We start from the raw sequence: 15,914 nt of genomic DNA, 5'->3' as shown, positions 1-15,914 counted from the left end.
AGGGTATGTGCTATTGTGAATTGTGTAAGACTGATGAATCATAGACCTGTACCTCTGAAGCAAATCATACATTATATGTTAAAAAAAAAAAAGATAGCAGGAAAGGAAAAATGAAGGGGGGTGTGTCGGAAAGGGAGATGAACCATGAGAGACGATGGACTCTGAGAAACAAGCTGAGGGTTTTAGAGGGGAGGGGGGTGGGGGGATGGGTTAGCGTGGTGATGGGTATTAAAGAGGGCACATTCTGCATGGAGCACTGGGTGTTATATGCAAACAATGAATCATGGAACACTCCATCTAAAACTAATGATGTAATGTATGGTGATTAACATAATAAAAATTTTTTAAAAATCTTTAAAATAAAAAAAAGGATGCTGCTTGGGAGGTGTTACATAATGTATGCTATATCCACCATATTACTTTTCTAAAATGTACAGATTCCTGGATTCCAAACACATCTGGCCCAGGAGTTTTACATAAGGGATCATGGGCCAAATTAAATGTAATGCAAAAAGTGATTCAAAGAATGGATATAGTATAGTTGTCTGACTTTCCAATGTCTGATTTGGAATAATACAGATTATATTCAGTATAAAAGGAATCCTACAAATCATTAAGCCAGTATTTACTGAATATAATGGGATAAATAGCACAGCACCATGTAAATGAAGCAGTCATAAATGAATATTATCAGTCTGTTACATGTGAACCCCATTCCACATAGCACAAAGGACTTACTGACAAATGTTTATTAGCCCACCAGTATTTATAATTCTTCCCCGTGCTTAGGTTACCAGTAAATTTTTTGAAGAGATTCTTCAATGAGAATTTTTTATTCTTGTTGTTTGTTTATAGGGTGTTCATAGGAATGGAAGCACTGTTTCCTTGCCAGATTCCTTATCGCTGTATCTCATGAACCTACGTAATCCTGGGGAAGAGCCTGCGTCTAATGATGACAAACCTGTCACCGGTGTAGCAACAACAGTCTGAGGGGAAAAAAACAAAAATAAAGAAGCATTTAAGTTTATATTCAACAAAGAAGTCATTTCAACCAACAACTTCTGTTGCACTATTTTTCCAAGATGAACCGATACACAACCATGAAACAGCTGGGGGACGGCACCTACGGGAGTGTGCTGATGGGCAAGAGTAACGAATCTGGGGAGCTGGTGGCCATCAAAAGGTACGGTGTGCAACACTGCGAGGTTTGAAGCTCTGATCTTTCTCTTCCCTTTCTTTAGAAGGATGTTGAGTGTAGACCCTGCGCTTGTGTGGCTCGTGGGGAATGCCATTCTGGAGAAACACTGCCAGAAAGGAGGTCTGCTTCTCCCCACATATATTGTTACCGTGTTTTCTGGTTTGTCCAGCTACATTGATACATCAAAAAATATAAGTGCTCAACCTTTGCTGCATCCCAAAGATTTTGCACAGTTGTGTTTTCATTTTCATTGGTTTCCATGTATTTTTTTAATTCTTCTTTAATTTCCTGGTTGACCCATTCATTCTTCAGTAGGATGCTCCTTAGCCTCCATGTATTTGAGTTCTTTCTGACTTTCCTCTTGTGATTGAGTTCTAGTTTCAAAGCATTGTGGTCTGAAAATAGGCAGGGAATGATCCCAATTTTTTGGTACCGGTTGAGACCTGATTTATGACCTAGGATGTGATCTATTCTGGAGATAAGTCAAAAAGAGAAAGACATGTATCATATGATCTCACTGATATGAGGAATTCTTAATCGCAGGAATCAAACTGAGGGTTGTTGGAGTGGGGGGTGGGGTGGGAGGGATGGGGTGACTGGGTGATGGACACTGGGGAGGGTGTGTGCTCTGGTAAGCGCTGTGAATTGTGCAGGACTGTTGAATCTCAGATCTGTACCTCTGAAACAAATAATGCAATATATGTTAAGAAAAAAAAAAAAAGAAGAAGAAGAAGAAGGTAGCGGGAGGGGAAGAATGAAGCGGGGGAAATCGGAGGGGTGGACGAACCATGAGAGACAATGGACTCTGAAAAACAAACAGGGTTCTAGAGGGGAGGGGGGTGGGAGGATGGGTTAGCCTGGTGGTGGGTATTGAGGAGGGCACATTCTGCATGGAGCACTGGGTGTTGTGCACAAACAATGAATCATGGAACACTTCATCTAAAACTAATGATGTAATGTATGGGGATTAACATAAGAATAAAAAAAATATATAAGTGCTCTGCTTTTTATGCATAACAAATTGGAGCCGAAACTGAAGGCCATGTTTGAAAATGTTTTAGAATTTAAAGTTGAGTGCAGAGTAGAATTTATTATTTCCTTAAAACAACGGACCTCAGAATCAGATGGTGCTCCTAAGATCAAATTGAGTTCTGACTGGTATGGGCTATTCTCCTAAGCTTACCAGTGAAATAGAATTATTATTAACTTGATTATTTCTTCTGAATCTACAGTATTTGTTATCTATGACACATAAACAAATTACCCCAACGCTTAGTGATTTAAAACAAGAACAAAGATTTACGAATTCACCGTTTCTGGGGGTCAGGGATTTAGGAGTAGCTCAGGATAGCTCTGGCTGCAGGTGTCTCGGGGGGAGGGCAGGGGGGGTGGTCAGCGGAAGGCCGGCCCCGGACGGCAGCATCCCCCTTCGAAGGTGGCTCACTGGGTCAGTGGGCTAGGGCTGCTGTAACAAAGTACCACAGACTGGGTGGCCTAAACAGAGATTGCTTTCCTCACAGTTCTGGCAGGTGCATCGTCAGAGATTAAGCTTTCAGCAGAGGTGGTTTCTTCTGCAGCCTCGCTCCGTGACTTGTAGACGGCTCTGTTCTCCCGGTGTCCTCACAGGATCTTCCCTCTGTGCACGTCTGCATCCTAATCTTTTCTTATAAGGACACTAGTAATATCGTATTAGGACCCACCCTAAAGACCTCATTGAACCTTAATTCATTCTTTAAAGTCTATCTCTAAATACAGTCACACTCAGATATTTACGACAACATATGGATTGGGTGGGGGAAATTTAGCCGAGACCAGGATGCTGTAACAAAGTGTAAGCCACAGACTGTGTGGCTTTAACAAGGGAAACTTACAGATTTACAATTCTGGAGGCTAGAAGTCTAAAATCAAGGTATCAGCGGGGTGGGTTCCTCCTGAGGTTCTATTCTAGGTCTCCCTCCTTGGCTTATGGATGCCATCTTCTCCCCATGTCTCTTCCACATGGTCTTCCCTCTGTGCCTATCTCTGTATCCAAGTTTCCCCCTTTTTAAAGAACAGCAGTCATATTGGATTAAGGATCACCCTAATGATTTCATTTTAACTTCACTGCCTCTGTAAAGACCCTACCTCCAAATAAGGGCATATCCTGAGGTACTGGGGATTAAGACTTCAGCATATGAATTTGTGGGGGAGGGCACAGTTTAGCCCACAACACAACACTCAAGCATGTGGTTGACAAGTGGCCTGTTCACATGGGCCTCTGCAGAGGGTTTCGTGAGTCCTCTCGTGACCCGGCAGTCGGCTTCCTCCAGAATGAGTCCTGGAGACCGATTACCACATCAACCAAATGATGACAATCTAAAATTTAAAATGCTTTAACAAATGCTCATCAAATGTTAAAAACTGAAATAGCATGATCCACAGCATTACATTTATAAGGAAATAACTTTATAAAATATTGTCAAGAGCCATTATTGTCAAATAAACATACAATGTGCAATAACTGAAATGAAGTATTTACCGAATGGGCTTAGTAAAATTCAATACCCACTCATGACTGGGAGAAAAAAGCTCTTAGCAAATAGGAATAAAAAGAAACTTCCCTAACCTGATGAGACTTATACAATTCATCAACTTTATGCTGAAACATGAGAAGTACTGCTAGTAAAGTTGGTTTTAAGGCCAGACTGCCTGTGTATCCCTACTAATTAAGGTTGCTTTGGTGATCCTAATTAATGCAATAAGAGGGAAAAAAATGACTCCCCCTTACATCTTATTGGCTAGAAATGGATCACACGGTCTCCCTTATGTACAAGAGAGGCTGAGAGGGAAGAATCTACTCTTCCAGCTTCTATACTAGGAGGCAAAGCGGGGGAAGCTAGAAATGGCTTTCTGGTATCCAAACAGATATTGGTGTTCTTTGGATTTGGAGAACATGGCATAATTAGTGGCTGTGGTGAGAGGTGTTCTAGTGAAATAGAAGAGGAGATAAGCCAGATTGCAGTAGGGCAAGGAGTAGTAAAAAAGTGGGGTAGTGGAGGCATTGAACTTTGAGTAGTCATGGAGTACATGTCTCTTAGTTGCTAAAAAAGTCATAGAAGGCTTTCTTAGTACTGTCAGAATCTGCTCTCAGAATCCCAGAGTACATGGGATGAATACTAAAGTGGAGCTTCTGGCGGTGTGTACATGACTTTGTACAGAGTCTTCATGGATTTGTACAGAGAGCAGAGACTGAAGGATGGCAAGGCAGCAGTGGTAGAAGGTTGGGAGAGGGGGACATCAGAATATATAGGTGCTCTTGAGGGGGACAGTGGTGGGAAGGCTGACATGGGATCCAAGCTGGAGGAGGCAGGCAAAGCCAAGTGTTGAATAAGTGGACGTATACAGTACATCCAATGGTAATGATGGTAAAAAAGAGAGGAGGATGTGGTCAGAGTGTGAAGCGTTAAAGGTTGAGATCTTAGAAGGGTAGAACAATTCCTCATGAGAGCAAGGTGCTTATGAGTGACCATGGCATCATAGAAGGGAGCAGCTCTTTGGAGTGAAGAACTGTGTAGCCAAGCTACTGGCAGGATTATCAATATGAATGTTCACTCATCACTCCTAAAATTCTGGACAAAACATAATCTTAGGATGGTTTTTGACCTGCAAGAGTCATACAGAAGGCAATGCCATTTCTCTCAAGCCTGATGAAAAGCAATAAACTTGGCTTGAGGTATTAGACCCCTTATTCTCCATTCTCAGTGTATCCCTATTTGTTACCAAAACAACCTACATTCCATAATATCCAATCAGGACCATCATCTTATGCTTCATGGCATAAAACTTTAGGCACTGCAAATTCAGGCCACAAATATTGTAGGCATAACACTTTAAATCCATCCATGTTGGATTAAAAATTCTAAATAAATCCCATGTTCAATAATTTTCTGTAGCAGAGGAAGAGCTGCCTATCTTTAATCTTTAAAGTGGGCAATAAGCATGTCCTCTTGAAGGGAAACATTATCTGGAAGAAGGTATTTTTCATTCTGAAAGCCTTTTAAGCAGAAGAATCAGGAGTTGGATGCTGGGGATGGCTATTAGATTAGACAATTAAGAATGATGGTTGAGGAGTGAAGTGGAGAAGAGTCTGAGCACTAGCACAGTAGGGAGATGGCCAGGAGTAACCAGGGTGTGGCATGTCAGCTGGTAGATGTCAGATAGAGTGGTATAATTTGAGACGTGAACATGGGAAGGAAGTCTGTACTTGGTTCAGTAAGCAGTGGGCAAGGCTTTTGAGCAGTCTTGAAATGCCATCGAACTGGCTAGGATAAATTGGTGGGTGAGTGCTTAGAAGTTGGGAGAACACTATAATGAACAAGATAAAAGGTACTTTTTTGAAAATTTCCTTTGGGGAATTTTAATTTACATCACTGGCAAGAAACCTTTTATTATCTGCTGCTGTTAAAAAAGGAAAAAAAGCTGTAACACAATTCATTCTAGTGGATGGTAGTAAGATCCCCTTAACTCATTAAATTTAAAATATTTATTAAGCTCTCTTCTCTTTAAGAACTTGGAAGGCAATTCTATTTTGGAGGGTCTCCTGTTTGTGGGATAGTTCCTCATGAGCCCATCTGTGAGTATAGAAATTCATCTAGTCATTTAGTAAATATTTATTGAGCACATACTGCATGCCAACAACTGATCTAGGCATGTGGGGGTGTCCTCAAGGAGCTTACATTTGAGGAGAGGGGAGGACTGTATAGTACGTTAAAGGTGGTAAGTGCTATGGAGAAAAAGCAGAGCAAAAACAGTTACCTAGTAATAGTACTATCTTTTTGTTTAGATGACTAGCTGGGAATAGATAGGAAAATTAGCTCAGGGCACATTAATAATAAGGATCGGCCTGAAATGGTCTTTTATTTCCTTTGACCAGCCAGTTCTTTCTAGCTCTGTCTGGCTGGTTGAAACTTCTGTTTTTTCAGTCTTGAGGTTTTTCACCTGCTGGTACCTTCTGTCTTTCAGGTCTCAGCTGACATACTGCCTTATCAAAAAGGCCAGGCCATTAAATTTTTTAAAAGAGTCCCTTTATCTCATGGTCCTTGTAACTACTTTGTCTGTTTCATGTTCACTAGTCTAAAGCCTATTTCGTGTTAGATGGGAGGCACCGTGGTAACCGTCGCTGGTTCTCATTTGTGCATTGCCCTGGCACATGGTAGGTGTTGAATAAATGAATAAATGAAAGAGAAAATGGCAGGGAATCTAAAAGGAGGTGACTTTTCTTATCATTCTAACAAACTGGCTTAATTTCTTAAAGTAAGTTCTTCACATTGGTTGAGGAAAACAAGAACATCTGGTATTTACTGAGCACTGAACTAAGCAGTTTGCAATAGGGTTTTCACATGCAGTAATTTCTACTTTGTAACTACGGAATTTGAGGCCCAGAATGGTCAATGGGGAACCTGTGTGCAAGGTCACACATCAGTGAGTCACTGAGCAAGGATCTGAATCCAGTAGGGCAGTTCCACAGCCCATGCTCTTAACTACCATGGTGTGCTGCCATTCCTTTGCTCATTTCCTAACCCTTGTGTATTACACCCTTGTAGGGACTCTGAGTAATTCTTCTAGGAATTAGTTTAATCAATAAAGATAACTTTAAGCTTCCTGAGAATCTTCTAGAACATCTCAATAGATTATACTACTAAATGAAAACAGTAGGGCACATACGGTCTTCATTTTTTTAAAAAAAAGATTTATTTACTCATTTGGGAGAGAGAGAGTGTGTAAGTGAGTGGGGGAAAGGGGAAGAAGGAGAGGGACAGAATTTCGAGCAGACTCCCACTGAGCATGCAGCCTGAGGCAGGGCTAGATCCCACGATTCCTGAAATCATGACCTGAGCAGAAATCACGAGTCAGATGCTTTCCTGACTGAGCCACCCAGGTGCTCATAGGGCCCTTATTTTCATAATACAGCTCTGTAATTTCTATACTTGAAGAAATATTTTTTAGAACATAAATCCTCTTTTTTCTTGTCTCTCATTTTGCGTGGTGACTAAAAATCTGTTCATAAAAAAATACAACCTGTATCTGTGGTGTTTACGGTGGAATTATTTTGTTACCTTTATTATTTTTGGTATATTTATCTCTAATGGTAACATTGGGATGGAAAAGGGAAAATAGAGAATAAAATGCAAGAAAGCAACCTTCTAAATGGGAGAAGATATTTGCAAGTAATATATCTGATGAGGGATTAATATCCAAAATATATAAAGAACTTACACAACTCAACACCAAAAAAACCCCCAAAATAACCCAATTAAAAAATGGATGAGGACCTGAATAGACATTTTTCCAAAGAAGAAATGCAGATGGCCAACAGACACATGAAAATATGCTCAGCGTCACTAATCATCAGGGAAATGCAAATCAAATACACAATGAGGTATCACCTCACATTTGTCAGAATGACTAAAATCAAAAAGACAAGAAATAATGTGTTGGTGAGGATGTGGATAAAAGGGAACCCTGTGTACTGTTGGTGGGGATGTAAATTGGTACAACCATTATGGAAGACAGTATGGAGGTTCCTCAAAAAATAAAAATAGAACTGCCATATAATCTAGGAATTCCATTACTGGGTATTTACCCCCCAAAAATGAAAAACACTAATTTGACTAATTTGACAAGATATATGCACCCCTGTTTACTGCAGCATTATTTACAATAACCAAGATATGAAAGCAACCTAAGTATCCACTGATAGATGAATGGGTAAAGAAGATGTGGTGTGTGTATATATATGTAAAGGAATATTACTCAGCTATAAAAAAGAATGAAATCTTGCAAATGACATGGGTGGAGCTAGAGAGTATTATGCTAAGTGAAATAAGTCAGAGGAAGAGAAATACCATATGATTTCACTCATATGTGGAATTTAAGAAACAGAACAAACAAGCAATGGGAAAAAGAGAGAGAGAGAGAGGCAAACCAAGAAACAGACTCTTAACTATAGAGAGCAAACTAACAGTTACCAGAGGGGAGGAGGGTGGGGGATGGGTGAAACAGGTGATAGGGGGGATTAAGGAGTGCACTTTTTGTGATGAGCACCGGGTGATGTACGGCAGGGTTGAATCACTGTATTTTACACCTGAAACTAATATTACACTGTATGTAATTTAAATAAAAACTAAAAAAAAAAATGAAGATGAAGATTTGGTATATATACATAGGAATATTACTCAGCTATAAAAAAGAATGAAATCTTGCCATTTATGATAACATGCATGGGCCTAGAGAGTACTATGTTAAGTGAAACAAGTCAGAGAAGAACAAATACCATATGCTTTCATGTATATGTGGAATCTAAAAGAAAATGAAACAAATGAACAAAAAAGCAGACTCACAAATATAGGGAACAAACTAGTGGTTGCAGGGTGGGGGGGCGGAATGAGAGAAATAGGTGAAGGGGATTAAGAGGTGCAAACTTCCAGTTATAAAATAAATAAGTTACAGAGATGAAAAGTAGAGCAAGGGGAATATAGTTAACAATACTGTAATAATGTCAGATGGTGACTATAATTACCATGGTGAGCATTTCATAGCGTACATAATTGTTGAATCACTATCTTATATACCTAAAACTAATGTAACATTGCATGACAACTAAACTTTAAAAATAAAAATTAAGAAAAAAAATTTTAAAAGACAGCTATTTCTAAAGTTTGGTTGCTTCTGAATTTTTGTTGACCTGAATCACTTAACTTTATGTGCTTCTTGTTTAAAGCAGAGGTAATGATATAGAAGTTGTCAGATAGAATTGTATCACTAAATTTGCTACCAAAATTTGTGATTTTCTTCTCCTGTCCACCTTAGTGTTTCATATTTATCTGTTTAGTTCTAGAAAGAGGAAATTTGGAAGGGGACCCTTTTAGAAAAGCACAATTAAACTGATCAGGGAAATAAGAGAAGGCACCCAGAAAGGAAGATTAATGATAATCCTTTCACCATTGCGTTTAAAGCAGAATTTCAGATATAACGTAATCGTGAACCTGTATCAAACAGCCTTGAGATACACAGAAGGGAGGTGACTTCCTTATAAGGAGGAGGGAGAGATCACAGCTTACCCAAAGGGAATACTACAGTAAGAAAGCCAACAGCGTCATTTGTGTTTCAAATCCTCTGTCCCTGTACACTAAACTTTTCTTGTTTGATTTCAGAATGAAAAGAAAGTTCTATTCCTGGGATGAATGTATGAACTTGAGAGAAGTTAAGGTAAAATCCTACATATGAAAAGAACTCAAGGAGGCTTTCGCTCTGCCTCGCCTCTCTCATTTCTGAGGACGGTAGCTAAAGGATTGTTCTGTTCTTTGTGGGAAGCATTCCAAAGATAATTATATTTCTTTTTTTTTTCTTTATCTTCCTAAGTAATTTCTCATTTCTCATCTGAATGTCAGTGGAGAACAGAAAAAAACTATACCCTCATATGTGAATGTATACTCTCACTTTTAAAAGAACATTTTAATTCATGTTATCAAAGGAAAGGCAACTTTTAATTACTACATACTATTTCTATTTTATGCTATATGACTTGTATAAATTTTTGCATACCTTTGTATGGAATTTCACATAGTTAAGTCAGAAAAAACTTAGGCCTATTGAATAGAATGAGAAAAAAAAAGTAACAGATTGAAATGTTCGGTAGGTATTATTGACTTGGTTTATTTTTGTACTCATATTCATTACTTAAAACAATTACCGCTTATTATAAATTGTGTTCTAAGATGTTCTTAGTCATGTAAAATATTATAGACATTAAGACTTAATTCACTCATGAATTCAGGAGAAATGTAAGATTATTTAAGGTAATTATCATAAAGATTGATGAGATTTTGCCAACTTCTATAACTTTGCCTTAAGAATTTTAATGCTTATTTGTTGCCTTACAGTCTCTGAAGAAACTTAATCATGCCAATGTGATTAAACTAAAAGAAGTTATCAGAGAAAATGACCATCTCTATTTTATATTTGAATATATGAAAGAAAACCTCTATCAATTAATGAAAGACAGGTATGTCTTTATTTTATAAAAACCATAATGTTTTCCCTGTTATCTCCTCTATGAGTTCTTTGGATCCCTTTAATATGTCACACTTTTTGGTGAACAGATTTTTCACTCCAAGAGGTGGATCTAAATTAATTAGCTGTTACCTTCATAACCTTGAAGAAGAACCAGCTATGACATAGTCACCATTTTTCTGATGTAAACACACACACTATCTATCTATACTTTTTGAAACAAAATCTATCTATAGTTTGGCTTATTCGTTTGTTTTTTAAGTAAGCTCCACGCCCAGCATGGAGCCCAACATGGGGCTTGAACTCAGAACCCTGAGATCAAGACCTGAGCTGAGATCAAGAGTCGGACCCTTAACCGACTGGCCACCCAGGCACCCCCAAAATCTTTCTAGAGTTTTAATACTAATAAAGCTGGCCTTGAACAAAATTGAGATTACCTTCATTGCTCTTGCAAGCATTTTGTGAAAGGTTAATGGAAAAAGGGAGGAGGGAATGAGGCAGTTTTCATGAAAGAATCTAATAAATTCATTCATTAGAATGTTTAAGTGAATGATACAACATAATGTGTTACCAAACCCAAAGAAATTCTCATTTTCATTTATAAACCCATGAACAGAATCTCTAAAGAGGGAAAGCTTCAGTCATCTGCCTTGAGCTTAGGGAGGTTAATATTTTGGTGGTAGCTGTCGTCGGTCACACGTGGGAGATTAATGTCCATTTTACCTGTTTTTAAAGCCAGAGTTGTTCAACAAAAGCTTCTAAAGTACTTTAGAAATAGATTTCCCAGTGGAATGATGACTGCTATCTCTGTATTTCTTTCATACACATACATGTACACACTCAAGGTAATCCTTAGGGATGGTGAGTGAATTTTTCTTTAATCGTATTTTTCCTTCTTTCAAAAAGTACTTATTGAATGCCTGTTAGGTTCCACAGGCTGATATCATTATAACATTAATAGCAATTAAAATAAAAGTAAAGAAAATTTCTGCCCCTCCAATCAGTGTTTATTTTTCTAGAGTTCTTTCTAGCCCTTGGATCCAGCCCTGCCTGTTTTTTATATAGTTGCAATTTTAATGGTGATGATTTTTTTTATTGATTCACTTACAAGCATTTTGTTATGCTGATATATAATCTTCACAGTTACTATAGTTAGTGTGTTCTGTTAAATGACTATAGCATGCTTCACTTCTCTCTTTAAAATACTTAAAAGAAATAACTATCAGGACAATTTTTGGTAATGATAGTTTATAATATTGATGAGATTATTTTGTAGCCATTAAAAGTGATAATTATGAAGATTATGAAAAATGCCTGAGTGGATAAAAAACAGAAATCAAAATTGTAATTATGTGACATTGATACCTAATATAAAAGTTATACATGTAAATGGATTAGGACTGAATTAGAATACTGAAAAATCTGAATAGCTTCTTATTTAGGTGATGGGCAATCTTAAATTTTTGGCTTCTAATAATTGTGTTCTTTAAAATGTATGAAGTGATAAACCTATGCCTGATGTATTAAGATATAGGTGTTAAAAAGAAATTAAGTAAATATAAATATTTGAAATGTTATACTTTTATCTGATTTAAAAAAATATATATATATATGGGGCACCTGGCTGGCTCAGTAGGTAGTGTGTGTGACTCTTGATCTCGGGGCTGTGAGTTGGAGCCCTACATTGGATGTAGAGATTACTTAAAAATAAAATCTTAAGAAAAAGATATATACATATATATATAAATCTGTTATTGGAAGTGGTTAATGCAACAGCAAATGAACACTAAAAAGAATCGACTTTGGAATTTCATGATTCAATTCTGGACTTCTAAATTAAGTGGAAATAAAAATGATATTGCTTGAATATTATTCAATGTCAAAGGTTTTAAGTTTAACAATTAACAATTATACATGGTAAAGAGCTATCTGAGGTTAAGTGGTATTTTTACACTTTGTTTTTGGTAGCTTAACTTCCTGAACATTGTTTTGAGGATGAAGATTAATTTAAAAGTCTTTTTTATTCAAAACTTTTTTTCTATTTTAACTGAAGGCCAGTGTACATAAACCTCTGCTACAATGCTATACCTGTACCTTTAATTGATAGCATTCTGTTTATAAAGTTAAATTGTTGGCTAAATATAGGATAAAAATATTTCATTTCTTTTAAAATTTATTTATAGTTTATGAAAATGAGTTTTAAAAATATTTCAATAATATGTAATCAATACTATTTTCAAATTTGCTATAAGACCAGTGTTTATCTTTGTCTGTTGTGTGTTCTTAGCCCATTTGGTGGGGTATCTTAAAACATTACATAAGCATATGATATAGTTAACAATATTCAAAAATAAGCCATTTTCTACATGTTGAGAACATTTTGAATAAACACCGTAATCTAATCAATAATGCTGTAATAAAGATGTTAGAAAATGTTGAAATTATGATGAGCTTTCAAAGTTTAAAATGATTACTTCCAAAACAGCATGTTTCACGGTCAAAGAATTAATTCAGGGTCAAAAAATTAATGTGCTGGTCACATTAATTTGTGGCATGTCAGCAATTAATGTTTGTCTTAATTTAGTCCTTATTAGGATCTTACTTTAGACTTTATGTAAGTTCCACATAAAGCCGCTCTGTCTAGTAGAGTAGCTACTAGTCACATGTGACTCTTGAAGTCTTAAAAATGTGGCTAGTCTGGATTGAGATGTGCTTTAAATGTAAAATAAAAATACACACCAGACTTTGAAAACTTGGTGCAAAAAAGGAAATTCATTAATAATTTTTATATTGATCACATGTTGAAATAATATCTGGTATATATTAAATAAAATATACTGTTAAAAATTAACTTCACGTCCTTCATTTGCTTCTTTAATGTGGCTACTAGAAAAAATTTAAATACATAAGTGGTACTCATTTGTGGCTCTTACTATATTTCCATTGGACAGTACCAGCAGACAATATAGAACTGAAGCAGTTATGCCCCTAAAACTCTTAAAGCCTACATGATACAGATTTGCACACTTGGCTTATCTGATGGCTGTCAGTTTTCCAATTTACTTTGCTCCTCTCGGGACAGCTTAAAATTTAGCTGTTTGAGTATTTGTGCAATATGTTCATTATTGGATTTGAGTTTTTACCAAACATCAAAACAGACAAAAATTCTAATTGTCACGTTTTAAATTTATAACCTTTAACAACTATAAAGCTATAAATCACACCTTCAACCATTATCATGAAGCCAACAGGGACTCCAAGGGAGGAGGAATATCTGCTGTCTTGTTTTGATTGGTTGGTTAACAGAATTACATGACTGTTTATTTGTTCCTGTCTTCACAGAAACAAGCTCTTTCCTGAGTCAGTCATCAGAAATATTATGTATCAAATATTGCAGGGGCTGGCATTTATCCATAAACATGGTAGGTTTAAATTTCCTTTCCCTGCCTCTTTAGATTACTGTCAAGGTCATGCACAGGAATTATATATAAGCAGTTAGATAATGTTATACTGAATAACTACAAATTTGGAGTATGGGGCTACACAGCCTGACATTTTCATTTTAAAAACTTAGAATTTCTATAATTCTCTATAATGCAATTTCTGTAATCTATAACTGTCTTCCTCTGTAGCAGAATTTGTTAACACTTTGACCATCAGCCTTTACTCTCAGTTATCATAAACCCATCCTACAACCTCATTCCCTGATTTTACCATGGAAATGAAAACAAAACAAACAAAATGCCCTTCTTTTGAAAAAGATCAGAATGCTTTGATCACATGACCACTTATTAACATTTAAATAGTTTAAAGCACCAGTGCTATGGTATTTTATAGTTTTCTTAGTATGTACCTTTAGTTGTTCCTATTCTTTGAGTGGAATTAAATAAAGTGCTTATTCCTATTTTTATGAATTTCTTATTTATGTGATCCACACTTATAGTTTTTTATGTATCTATCAAACCAAAATAACTTGTCCAAAAAGTTAATGTGATTATTATGAAAATTTTTGGCAAACATTTGTCTAGAATCCTTAGATGTTTAGATATTAAATTGGAAGAGTTTGTGCCAGACCACTGCTGCATTATGAACAGAGGCAGTTGGAAATCACCATCGTTAGCGTCCTTTCATATTTCATCCCATATTTTATATTTTCTCCTTTTCCCTTTAACTGTCATGGGAAATAATTTATTTTCTAAAAATGCTATTTATCGTTTATTCCATACAAGTATTGTCAGAACATTCCTGAATCCCACTTTTTTTGTCCTTTAAAAGTCTAAAGCCTAATTAAGGAGGGCACGAGATGTGATGAGCACTGGGTGTTATATGCAACTGATGAATTATTGAACTCTACATCTGAAACTAATGATGTACTAGATGTTGGCTAACTGAATTTAAATTAAAAAAAAGAAAAAGAAAGATGTTAAAAATAAAAAGTCTACAGCCTATGATAATATACTACAATCCATTGATAAAAGTCAGTCATTTATTAATTACATGGAAACAAAGGATATATGCTATTTTAATTGTTCATAATGGATTTCCGATCTTCAACCCATTTTTAAACACTGGCCAGCATGGTAACTCATGATATCTGCCTGAGTTCATTTATGCCAGTAGAAACAAGTGTGGTATGGAAAAATCAAAAGTATTATGACTTATTTGACTTTTGGAAACAGCTTTGTGATTTATTGATATTTTTTAGGCTAGTAATAAAACTGATTTCTATTCCTTGGATATTTCTAAGGATTTCTATTCCTTGCTGAACTACCAGCAACTTCAGAGCATAAGTGGTTGAAGGAAGAAGTTAGTTAAAAGTTGCTGTTAAAAGTAAATAATACGAATAATGTACAGTTGGTTATATAAGTGATGACAGTGATTTGGGACACGAGACTCCAAAACAATAGACATTTTTACAAAGGCTACATTATTCTTGCTATAGTGGATAAGATCTCAGATGTAATGCTTTGAGTAAATATTTTTAAAATAGTAGCTGTCAAAAAAACAAGACTAATATTTTAGTTAAGATAGGACCAAGTTACCGATATATTTATATTAGTGAGAATGGGGAAAATCTCAACTGTACAAATATGCAATTGGTTTCATTTTGTATGATTTTATGGATTATGTCGCTTTACTCACCACGACATGTGCTCCTGTTTCTGTCTTCATGTTACGGAAGTGCAGTGTATTTCCCTTGAAAGTTCATGAAATGGATCTCAACAACTAGTTTGAGTAAGAAGTGCCAGATAAGGGACGCCTGGGTGGCTCAGTTGGTTAAGCAACTGCCTTCAGCTCAGGTCATGATCCTGGAGTCCCTGGATGGAGTCCCGCATGGCATTGGGCTCCCAGCTCAGCTGGGAGTCTGCTTCTCCCTCTGACCCTCCTCCCTCTCATGCTATCTGTCTCCCATTCTCTCTCTCTCTCAAATAAATAAAATCTTAAAAAAAAAAATAAAAAGAAGTACCAGGTAAACTGTGTATAAAACTGTTGTAGATGTCACAAACGTAGAGCCCACACTGGTTAGAAGGAATCAAAAAGCTCAGGCTTAAAATTTGGCTTAAAAAGTTTAGGCTACAGTTACATGAAAATCCCCTCACGATGATCACCTACAACGGATGATCAGGCCCCTTCTGGATTCTCCCACCTTGCAAGATCATTAGAA

The 15,914-nt window shown here is 36.5% G+C and overlaps 2 protein-coding genes across 3 annotated transcripts in view; one reads left to right on the top strand and one right to left on the bottom strand.

Moving 5' to 3' along the window:
* LOC118027453 (transmembrane protein 14C-like) overlaps positions 1–15,914 on the bottom strand; it is a 91,613-nt gene that overhangs the window by 25,138 nt on the left and 50,561 nt on the right. The window lies entirely within an intron of this gene.
* Positions 1–15,914, top strand: part of MAK (male germ cell associated kinase) — a 54,859-nt gene that overhangs the window by 5,297 nt on the left and 33,648 nt on the right. Inside the window, exons 2-5 of the mRNA XM_035030841.1 lie at positions 856–1,183; positions 9,391–9,445; positions 10,120–10,241; positions 13,592–13,671. Of these exons, the coding sequence (XP_034886732.1) occupies positions 1,083–1,183; positions 9,391–9,445; positions 10,120–10,241; positions 13,592–13,671 (358 nt within the window). The 5' untranslated portion in view covers positions 856–1,082. The remainder of the gene's footprint in view (positions 1–855; positions 1,184–9,390; positions 9,446–10,119; positions 10,242–13,591; positions 13,672–15,914) is intronic.

The sequence above is a fragment of the Mirounga leonina genome, unplaced genomic scaffold (genome assembly GCF_011800145.1).
Source record: "Mirounga leonina isolate KUSES-001 unplaced genomic scaffold, KU_Mleo_1.0 Mir_366, whole genome shotgun sequence".
Lineage (NCBI taxonomy): Eukaryota > Metazoa > Chordata > Mammalia > Carnivora > Phocidae > Mirounga > Mirounga leonina.
This window is presented reverse-complemented; position numbering and strand designations above follow the sequence as displayed.